Source organism: Elgaria multicarinata, chromosome 8, assembly GCF_023053635.1.
Source record: "Elgaria multicarinata webbii isolate HBS135686 ecotype San Diego chromosome 8, rElgMul1.1.pri, whole genome shotgun sequence".
Taxonomy (NCBI): Eukaryota; Metazoa; Chordata; class Lepidosauria; order Squamata; family Anguidae; genus Elgaria; species Elgaria multicarinata.
The window spans coordinates 59,322,713-59,334,305 of NC_086178.1; the positions used below are offsets into that span (position 1 = coordinate 59,322,713).

The window sequence follows — 11,593 nt, forward strand, 5'->3', positions numbered from 1 at the left end:
TGTCCAGGCAAGATCTGGCCAAACCACTTCCATCAGCAAGGAGGAAGGTGCGGCCCCCTACTGAAATCCTGAATATCTTTGCAGTCAGAATCACTGGGTTAAAAGGGATCCCTGAAAGGACATTTAGACTAAATCCACACCATTATTATGGCACAAGCTTATGGCACAAGAAGCTGCTGTTAGCAGATCGGCCAATTGCCACACTATGCAGACGTGTGGCAGCTCTGCTCATAACACATTATGGACAAAACCGCTGTAGAAGTCATTGCATTAGATAATGCCTTGCCCCATCAGTAGGATTGCATTTGGTGGTGTGTACGTGGGTGGGTGCTATAAGGATACAAGACAAGATATTAGAATATGAATGAGAGATCATTTTGCCCATTATTGCCTTTTTTGCACTGTCGTAGCTCTTCAGTCATACTGTTTGGCCTGGCACTACTGATTTCCTGTTGAACAAATAACCCACCCCAAAGGTGGATCAGGACTGTCATCCAGGGTGGTGGTCTTCGACCTTTTGCCTCCCCAGTCCTGATTGGAATTGCACCCACACTTCCTTTTTAGCAAGGGATGGAAAGGCCAAATCCATGTGGTTTGGCCCCTAGGCAGAGTTGTTTCACAGCTCTGCTACAGTGGCCCGCTATTCTTTTTTTACAGAGGACCAACCTCTGTTTTGAAGGTGTCCTCTATTTGAAGAGCTGCCCAGTCCAAGTCAGAGGCCTTGAAGTTGCCCATCAACAGCACCTGGACAGCAGACTGAGCAAGACACACAAGTCGCCTGGTCACAGGCTTCCACATTATACTGAAATGTACTGTATTTCTATTCAAAATTATAATAGTTATTTCTAGTTTTGCAGCTACAAACATAAATGAACACATGCAACTTTTATACATAGTGGTGTCCCCTTTTGTCTCCTTTTTTCAGTGATGGCAATTCATATCTGAGGCATCCTTCATAGCCCAGAGACTGAACCTGGGATCTTATTTATGCACAGCAATGAACTAATGGCTCTCCCTGATTAAGTTATGGTTGGCCAGAAGAAGCTGTGCATATCTGGCTTAAAACAACCCCTCTTTCCTGCTTGTTGCTGACATTAAACCACTGTCCATCAAACCATATTGGGCTACTTGCATGGATAATAGCAGTTTTCCTTCTAAGTTTTGTTTTGTTTTTCAATTGAGGCAATGCAAGGTTTATGGAAACGATATTATCTAGCATAGATCAACCGTTGCCTTCAAATGAAAACAAAGTCTGCCCGTGGAATTGGTTAGGAATAGTTGACCCTGCTCATTTTTTGAGCTAGAGGCTATTGTTTTCCCATTCCTCTCTCCCTTCTCGCATTATTTAACTGATGGTAATCAGTTAACACAAAAATATGACAAAGAAGGGCTGCACTGGCTGCCAGAACAAAATATCCAAGGATATTCATGATTAGCCAAAATTTGATGTTGCATAATGGTCCATTAGAAACAGCTGCCTTTTCTCAGAACATTGTCCTTGGTGATGTTGGCATTTGGAGTGTAATTTGGAAGCATTAGTCATTTTATTGCCTTTCCTCCCTAAAAAAACCAAAAACCCAGAAACATAAAATTGACATTAAGGAGCTCTACATAGCTTAACCAGAAAGGAAAAGGCAGTTACCACAAAGTCTGATATTATTGTAAGGTTTATTTCTGAAGATCAAACCTCAGAACGTAACTTGGACCTCATACATTCTTGATGTATAAAATAAGTTAGGGAATGTAACTGAGATGGTTGTTTTCAGTTCTGTGTTTATGGGTTGCCAGGCCCAGATTCCTGAAAAGGTTCCTGTACCTTTAAGACATGTATAGGGGGATGCAGAGGCAAGTGGTGGTGGTGGTAGAGGAGAAGCACCCAACTGGAAGTTAATCCTTGTAGCACCTAACTGGAAGTTAATCCTGAATTTAAAGGCTTGTAACTATAAATTTCCAGAGGGGTAAATGTATGCAGAGTCATTACCATGACCATTGTTCAGATTCAAGCCGCAGCTGATAGAGCTGAACTTTTTGTTAAATTGTACTTCAGCACATACAGGAGTCTGCCTTTGAAGTTCCTTTGTTCAAGAATTGCCACTTTTTGAGGTCAACAGCAGAATTTTGTGGGAAATTGAAATGTTCTCGCACTTTTTTTTTTAAAAAAAATGCTGCTATTTCTGGTGTCTGATTTGTGTCCATTTACTGTTTTGCATGGAGACGGGCCTGTTTGTCCGATGTAGAATGCAGAAGGGCATTGCTGGCAGATGATAACTTATACCACTTTGGAAGATGACCAGGTGAATGAAGAGTTCATGTTATGGCTGACATTATTAGGTCCTGTAAAAGTGTTGCCTGAGTAGATACAGAGTTGGCATCTGGGTTTGTGGTGGAGTCTGTGTTTTATTCTCTATTGTGTAGCTTATTGTTGCTGGTGACTGGCTGTTTTAGGTTAAAAGCTGTCTGTAAGCAAGGAGAGGCCTACTACCCAAGGCAGTAGGTCACTGATGGTTTCAGCTGGGAGCCTTAGGTAAAAACAAGTGGTGTTATGTCACTTTTTTGTCTAGGTCAGTCCTGAAGATTATTCCTGCTGTCTGTTCAGGAATAATCTGTTAGAAGATTATTCCTGGGTACTAGTCTGGCCTTGATCTGGTTTTTCACTTCATTGACTGGTTTTTCAGTCTAAGAAATGCTTGATCTAAATCCTTAAATTGTGAGTCCCTGTCTGATGAGTCAGAACAGATACAGTTGATTCAAAGGGTTTTGCTGTAAGCAATGGATTTTGTAGCGTGTTCTGGCTGGAAGCTGAAAGCATCTCGATATGTGGAGTGGACAGGAGGTTCCCAATATAAGTGGTGCTTATATATCCATTATGTAATTACACAATGCAGTCCAGAAAATGTGCTTGCTGCATGGATTGGTCTAAGCTGAGGTTGATGGTGGGATGAAAGTTGTTGGAAGTACTAATGAAACTTCACAAGTGTTTCCTATCTTGTTGGTAAAAACTGTTATCAGTATAACAGGCACTTGAGGAGAGGAGTTGAGAAAGTGTTGTTGCATGCAAATGGCATGAACATGTTGGCATTCTCTAGAGCCATGGCGGTGCCATTGATCTGAAGATACGGGTTCTCCCCAGAGCTAAAGTAATTGTGGCTAAGTACAGCTGCAGGTACAAAGTTGCAGAGTTTGGTAGCTAGATGTGTTGTAGCACCATTAGGGATGCTATAGCTTCTGGCTTTTGTAGTTCATATTTATGGGGAAAGTCAGTGTAAAGTGTTTCAACAATCATGGTTGCTAGGATGATGTTCTTTGGGATATTGTCAGTGGGTTGTCGTTTCTTCAGGAAGTCAAAGGCGTCCTGCAAGTAACTTGGAGTATTGGTGGCATATGGCCTGAGAATGAAGTCTACTGTATACCAGGTCCGACTATTTGTCCATCTTGCCCAGGATTGTTTACGCTGGGGCCTGGCAATGGCTGAACAGGGGCTCGGGCAGAGAAGGTCTTTCTCCTTGCCTGTTACCTGACCATTTTTAACATAAGAGGCTGGGGATTGAACTTGTGATTCACGCATGCAAACCATAAGTTCTAGTACTGAGGTGTCAGCTCTCCCCTAAATGCTTCTTTGTCACGTTGTTGCTGGTTTTTCACATCGGAAGCCCTGTCATCCCATTTGTTTGGCTTTTTGTAAAGGTATGCAAGTACATGAAGCTGGAGCCATGGTGACAGTTTCCATGTAAATGGAAATAAGTGAGTATGAGGGAACAAAAACATAATGGACCAGTTTGCATGTAATGTTAAGCTACCCTGGAGGATAAGCCACTGTAGGTTGGCTGTTCTTCCACCAACACCATGTTACTCCAGATAGACTATCAGGCGAGTAGCAGCTCGGCGTGGCTTATTTCTCCTTCAGACCCCTTCAGTCCTCCAGGTCATTCCTTGAACATATCCCAGTGTCCTTTGTGGCACAGCCCGTCTGGTCTCCTTGTCCCTGCCCCCTCCCAGCTCCAATCACTACCTCTTTTCAGAGCATTTACTCTGTCTGTCACACGTTTTTATAAATGAATTATGTTTGGTCCCTCAGATTTACACAAATGGGGTCCTTTTTCATTATTATTACCATTATTATTATTATTATTACGAGCTGTACCCTGCCACGCGTTGCTGTGGCTCAGTCTGGTTAAATTGAAAAGAAAGAAAAGACAAAGCGGATGTTTCTAATATGTTTAATTTCACAATGCTTGTGGATATACAATATTTTTAGTTGTTCCATTGTCTGTGTAGATATAGAGATTGTCTGGTTTGCCCACTCTAGAACACGCAACATATAATTGTCCATGTGAGAAGCAATCTGTGTCTAGATCTAAACCGCACAATTCTAAAGATTGGCCCTGAGCTTTGTGGATGGTGATTGCAAACGCCAATCGAATTGGGAATTGCAATCTCTTAAATTGAAATGGCATATCTGTTGGAATCATAGGAATGCGAGGAATGAGGACATCTTCACCTTTGAAAGGTCCTGTCAAGATTGATCTCCGACTATAACAATTGCCACTTCGTCTATAGTTGGAGCATTGAATCTTCGCACATGTTCTCCAGCAGGCGTTTTGTCAGCATGAATAACAATCTTGTGTGTATGAGATGGCATCATGTCAATTGCTGTTTTGAACAAATGTACTAAATTGTTTTTTTCGTGAAGTAGCTATTGCAGTTTTGAAACAATGGACCTTTTTATGCCGGTATAAATTCCGCAGCGTGCATTCAATTCATCATTGCCATCACCAATGAAATACATTTGTAGGAATTTATGTTGACTATCTTGAAACGGAAGGAAGGAGCCGGCTTTATGATAAATTTGTCCTTTGACTTTGAAAGTTGGCATAAATGGAGCTGTGATGATTTCTGCGCCGAACGACGTCATTTGGAAGCATGAGTTGTATTTCCTGATGTTAGATAGGAAATGCTTTGATTCAGCGGTATATCCAGCAAGCAAAGTTTGTAATGGCTCTGGTGGTTCTCCAAGTTGAGGCAGTTTAATTTTTCCAGCAGCACAACACATTCCTTTTGTTTCTCCATTAAATTTAAGAGCCTTGCAATAAGGACACACTTCAGTCACAGTGCCGATGAAAACATGCCGCCTCAAACTATAATCATCAGCTGGGTTGTACCGGAATGCAAGGCGATTGTAATCGTGTGATTGTTTACCACGGAGTCGTGTTTGACGCTGATGTGCTGTTTCTCATTGACGTCTTTCAGCCACTCTCAGCCTGTCGCGTTCATTCTGTTGAGAACAAAGCAGATCTGAAGCTGTAGAACGCGATTGCCGTGCTCGCAACCGTGCATCCTCAAGTCTGGCTGAACGTTGCTTGGCTGGTTCCTTGGCACGTATTTGAGGCATTCTTTTTCTTTTTTTCTCGTTTGCTGATGCCCGTTCTTCCTCAGTCTGATTTGCAATTTCTCGTCGCAGTGCTTCCTTCGCTCTGCGAGTACGACAACCTAAGTGTGATCTTCTGCAAGGCATTATTTGGATGAAGTAAAGCAGATTGTTTGGTTTTTTAAAAAGGATGTTTTTACGGTGAGGAGATTAGTGGAAACTCCTGGCAGTTACCTTTCTTCAGAACGTGTAACTGTCACAGGTGTGACATCTATATTCACTCAGCCAATTGTGAGAGAACATGCAAATAAGAGAGGAGGCAGAGGCAGTGGATTGGCCTACTGGTTGGTGATGTCACAATGATCAGCAGGACTGGTTTTGAGGAGGCCTATTTCTTCGCTTTTAAGACAAACTTTTGACCCCATATAGAACATAGTTACATAACAACGCTCGCGTATTCGAATGCAACGTTGTGTCAAAATTTCAAAGCAATCGGTGAAGAACTTTCGGAGATATAACGTCTGTTTCAAACGAACATTTACATTTTTATTTATATAGATTATTATTAATTTTCCCAACCTGTGCAAGTGCGCAAGAGTGCGCTAGCAGCTGTCCAATATGTGTAGTCTTCCCAAGTGAATTTCCTTGTATGTTTCAGCTGTCAATGGGAGCACCAAATCTTCCCATTACTTCCCAGCCTCTAAATTTGTGCAAATTTGGGAAATAAATGGAGGGGAAATTTATGCAAATTTAGAGACTGGGAAGGGAAACTTGCCCATCTGCAGTAACTGCTTTAAGAGTTGGGGGAATGTTGAAAGGGAGGAGGATGCTGGCAAGTGTTTGTTCAACACTCAGTAGCAAGAGGATTACATTGCTAAGTGTCCCTCCACCATCATTGCACTTAATTCTTTCACCCTTCCCCCCCACAGTCCTTCTCAACTGTGCTCAAATTAGCCTATTAGTCTGTCTTGTCAATTTCCTTGTATGTTACCTACTTCACTTTATTGCTCCTGCTGACAGGCGAAATGTTCAAGGAATTTACCAGGCAAGTGTACACGTAAAGGACAGCCACAAGTGGATTCTTGCACACTTGTGAAGGACCAGGAATTATTATTATTATTATTATTATTATTATTATTATTATTATTATTATTATTATTACTACAACTACTACAACAACAACCACTACCACACCATTTGCACAATCCTAAAGGGGCTGAAAAATAAAAATAAAAAAGTGACAAACAAGCTATGGCCCCTTCAAAGTGCCATTTGGGAATTGGTGGAGGGGCAGTCACTAGTGAGGGGGGCTGGAACTCTGGCAACATTGCGAAGAGTGGTACGGGCCTTTTTTTTGGTCACTCCTGCCAAGATGCTCTGTAGCTGCTTGGCACAAGTAATGGCGCTGGGTTCAGATGGAAAGACAAGCGACCCAGAGAACAAGCATCCTCAACAAGCCTACAGGGTGGCTTGATGGGAAATAACCCATACTGAATCACCCACACTAAGTTCAGATGTCATGGTGAACCACATTGACACTTGTAACCCCTCCTGGCTTATTGTGATGTGCAAATCCAGTCAATATGTGGCTGATGTGCTTAGAGCAAATTGAATGCAGGTATTTGTTCCAGAATGTTTGTATATAAACCTCTGGTCTTTGGAGGCTTGCTTAATGACAGTCAGCTCTGACTCCACCGCTCAGATCTTTGGAACATCTTACTACTTACTACTACCGTCATTACTTGCAGCAGCCACTCCAATGGGGGTTTCTTGTTAGCCAAACAAGGAACCTTGGGGATGGGATTAGGATGGCCACTTTTGCATTGCCAAAGAAGAAGAAACACTTCACCAAAACTGAGGACAAAGGTTTGCATGTGCTAATTTATAGGTATACATTTGTGTATTTGTATTGATCCAGAGGGAGAGGCAGGTAAGAAATAACAACAACAACAACAACAACAACAACAACAACCAAACTTACTAACTTAGATGTAGCAATACAAATAATTACCTTAATTTAAAAACAGAAAACTATTTCATCATAGTATAGAAGACTGACCAGGTGATCTGTGTGTCTCCTCTGCTTGCTGTCCATTTACCTATTGATAGGTAAATTCAAGGCCCCGGGGGGGGGGCCCTTCTTATCATTATTTATCTTTAAAGTAGGCAAACCTTCAAATAGAGAGCACCTTCAAATAGAGGACTGACCACTGTAAAGTTGGACACCAGGCCACTCTAGGTGTGGAAGGTTGGATAGACACAGTCAGTAGACTCACCATCTTATGTCGTCTTTCAAATGAATCATGGGACTTTGGTGCCAGCAGATTAAATCCCAAGTTAAGATCCCAAGCACATGATTGCTTGCAGTTGTACAAGCCAGTTCTGGGAATGTTATTATGTTTTAAACCCACCCTTCCTCTTGGGAGGTCTGGGTGATATAGGTGGTTCTCTTTCAGCCTCATGTATATAATAAACCTGTGGGGTAGATTTGGGTGAGAGAGCGGCAAGTAGTGAGCATTGTGGCTGAGTGGGGATTTGAGAGTGGGCCTCGCCTGTCCTCGGGTAACACTTTAACCACAATGACCTGCTGGCTCTCAGGAACAGGACTCTTAAGTGATATCTGAGTTTCCTTCCTTTGTGCAGGTTCTACACTCGTGGCTGAGCGGCTGGGCCCATCTGCACCGAGCTCGCCCACCTCCTCTCCAAACTCGCCATCCGTCCTCTGCAGCGGTGTTTCTGATCCCATTCTGAGTACGTGCAGTTCTGGCCTGCTTGGCAGCTCAGTCAGTGGTAAGTACTTCTCTTACATCACTGTGTTGCATCCTTTTCAGTTTCTGCTTCCTGTAAGAGCCTGGCCCCATCCCAGAGCCCTTTTCCTTTCTGAAGTAGAAGATCCCTGCCATCTCTCACAAAGCACAAGGAGCAAGAGTCAGATCATTTTACAAAAACCTCAGCGTTTGAATTCATGCTATGAAATTATTATTATTTTCAAATGTGTACAGTGAATTTCCAGTGAATGCAAAATGGCAGCATGGAATTAGCAAGGAAGAGTATCTGTGGAATAGCAAGAGTCCAATACAGTTGAGCTTTCCTGGAGCAGTGGGGCAGGGCATGCATTGCCCTTTGGGAAAAGTTGAAACCCCGCTGACCAACTGCTTGGCCAAGAAAGGGAAAAGTGGGCAGGAGGAGACTCTTCCACCTTCTCTCAAATCCCCCACCAATGGGAGAGCAGCTTTAAGGGAATATTCATGTGCAGCCCTGGCTGATGGATCAGCCAGGGGAATCATGGAAATCAATATTGAAAGCTATTAATGTGATTTCTGCTAACAATGTTGAACACACTTACCTTGGAGTAAGTTCCATTGAGTCCACTGGGATTTACTTCCAAGTAGACACTTGTAGGTTTGCACTGTAAAAAGAGTCAATATCAGAAAGGAAGGGAAGGACGTTGTTCTGTATTATTGTGATAGCAAGATTGATGCATGCCAATTATCAGAAGGGTTTTCAAATACCAGAATTAAGAGAATGGTGTGTCAAACTATGAGATGCGAGGCTAGGTCCTGCAAGTAATTCCGAGTATTGGTGGCATATGGCCTGAGAATGAAGTCTACTTTATACCAGGTCTGGCTATGGTATGCAAGACTAAACAAGGTGCTGGGTAATCTGTTCCCACTTTTGTAGAAGTCTTCTTTATTGTTTTTGGAATTTATCTTTTAATGTGTATTTAATTAATATTTGTTGTTATTATTATTATTATTAATAATAATAATAATAATAATAATATAACATTTATTTATTTTACTATTTTTTGCAAATTCAACAATAACCAAAAAAAGAAATATAAATAAATAAAAAAGAAAGAACATGAAACATATCCATACACAATCACAGCTTTTAAAGCTCAGCTAAAAACTTTTCTTTTTCCTAAAGCTTTTAAAACTTGATGTTGTGCAGACTTTATACTGTTAGTTTTACCCTACCCTGTGCCTGCTTACCCTACCCTGTGCCTGTTTGCATTCTCTTCCCCTCCTTATTGTTTTACTATGATTTTATTAGATTGTAAGCCTATGCGGCAGAGTCTTGCTATTTACTGTTTTACTCTGTATAGCACCATGTACATTGATGGTGCTATATAAATAAATAAATAAATAAATAATAATAATAATAATAATAACAACACAGTAATAATTTACAACACCATTAATAAAGGGGAAAAAAGATGTTTTGGACTACAATTCCCATCATACCCCACCAGTGGCTATGCTGCCTAGGGCTGATGGGAGTTGCAGACCAATATCTAGAAGGCCACACATTCTCCACTCTTGAAATAGAGAGACTGGGGTCAGGTATGGTATAGGGGCAACAGCTAGTGGTAATAGTGGAAGAATAACAAGTTCTGAAACTCCTTTTATTTATTAGTATTATTTATTTTATTTATATACTGCCCATCCTTCCAAGTGAGCCCAGTGCAGCTCTTCAGCATCCTATCAGGTCAAGGTATTCCGTGACATTTTAGGAGAAAGCCAAATGCATATAATCATTGGGAAGAAGTACTCGAGAGTTGAAACTGTTTTTCTCAGCCTCTTCAGTAAGGAGAACACCATGCTCATGACATAATGGAGGTCCCCCATGGCTCAACTACCCAACGTTGGCTAGATTGTCAGATAGATAGTGGTCAGATAGATAATTCTGGGTGTTTCTCAAGCAGGGATTGATGGTGGCCTCCATCCTGTGGTTTTAGCCTCTAGCATCTCATGCCTTGGCCCAGCATCTTCTAATATCTCAGAGTGGGGTTGACGGCAGATAAAATGAGTGATGGCATTTCTTGTCTTGCAGGCACAGCTCCAAACTCACCAGTCAGCATGCCAGAGTCCCCCCTTTCCCCCTCCATCTCAGGGTCCTGGAATGACGAGTGCACCATCTGCTACGAGAACATGGTGGACACCGTGATTTACTCCTGTGGACATATGTGCCTGTGTTTCACATGCGGGCTCAAACTCAAGAAGATGGCCAACGCCTGTTGTCCGATCTGCAGGCGTGCCATCAAGGACATCATCAAGACCTATCGCAGCACTTAGGGCAGCAGGGCAAGAAGGGTAGGGCCTGGGGAGAAGGTCTTTGTGAAACCGAACCAGATCAGGGTAGGTGGGAAGGATATGATATCCCAGTTGCCAATTTCTCCAACCTTTCATATGTAGCTAATTCTGAATGTTTCTACCTGTGGGCGAACCCCAAAAATTTGAGGGCTAAAGATTTCTTCCTTCCTTGATATCTAGGCAAAGAGTTACTGCCAACCCTCACCTGTGTGGCCTGCAAGAAAAGGTTGGATCTCTTGCCCCGTTTTCCTGGCTCTCCCTCCTGCACTTTCCCTGCCCCTCTGCCAACTTGGATACTGCAAGGATCGAACAAGGAAAGGATGCAAATTAATCAGTTTTTCTTGGGCATGTTAGCAGTTGCATTAAGCGAATGAATTCAAAATTTGGGAACAGAGTAGAGTAGAAAAGGAACAAGTCATTTGAGCACTGAAAACCCATGGGTGGGTGGGGGCGTCAAGGACAGCGCCACAGGGAAATATTCTTTTCAGTCTCGCTGACTGTAATCTTGAGAAAAACAGTCTCTGACATTGGTCGTAAATGCACATAAGCCAATTGTATGTTGCACCTGCTGCTGCTAAAGGAGGCAATCTCTGGGTGCTTTTTCCTGTACTGTGCTGCGCACAGGAGGCCTGCCTGTTAATTGATCGCCTTCAAATTCTATTTTCTACAAATGCTCTCTTCCTGCTCACTCCACCCTTGGCATCAGTGGCTCAAATTGCTACGGCACGACACCACCTCCTTTATAGGCAGTTCCCCCTCAGTTTCCCCAAGCCCACTGAGGCTGCTTTCAGTGGCCACAGCGGTGCCTTCACACCTGCTTCAGAAAATGATGGCATGCACTACTGGAGCCATAACGAAGAAGGTTCGCAAAGTCTCTCTCTCTCTCTCTCTCTCTCTCATCAGGGCTTTGAAGGAAAGGAAAATCTCTGGTTATTTAAGAACTCTTGGCAAACTGATTGTGTGACACAGAGCTGGATCTATTTTGTTATCAAGAAAAAGAGATCAAGACCAAAAGCAGTTTTATCTTATTTGTTTATTTGGTTTAATGAAGGATTTTTAAAAGCACTCTCTTCCCAAGATGTGAAGGACAATGATCCTGGCTTCTCTTGCTCCTGCCACTGTGAATATGTTT

General features: G+C 42.4%; 1 protein-coding gene across 2 annotated transcripts in view; it reads left to right on the forward strand.

Annotated features, from left to right (window-relative positions):
- The window catches only part of NEURL1 (neuralized E3 ubiquitin protein ligase 1), a 185,471-nt gene extending 174,592 nt beyond the window's left edge, over positions 1–10,879 (forward strand). For both annotated transcript variants that reach the window (XM_063132608.1, XM_063132610.1), the window contains exons 5-6: positions 8,009–8,155; positions 10,202–10,879. In XM_063132608.1, coding sequence (XP_062988678.1) covers positions 8,009–8,155; positions 10,202–10,443 — 389 coding nt within the window. In that variant the 3' untranslated portion in view covers positions 10,444–10,879. The remainder of the gene's footprint in view (positions 1–8,008; positions 8,156–10,201) is intronic.
- The last annotated feature ends 714 nt before the right edge of the window (positions 10,880–11,593 follow it).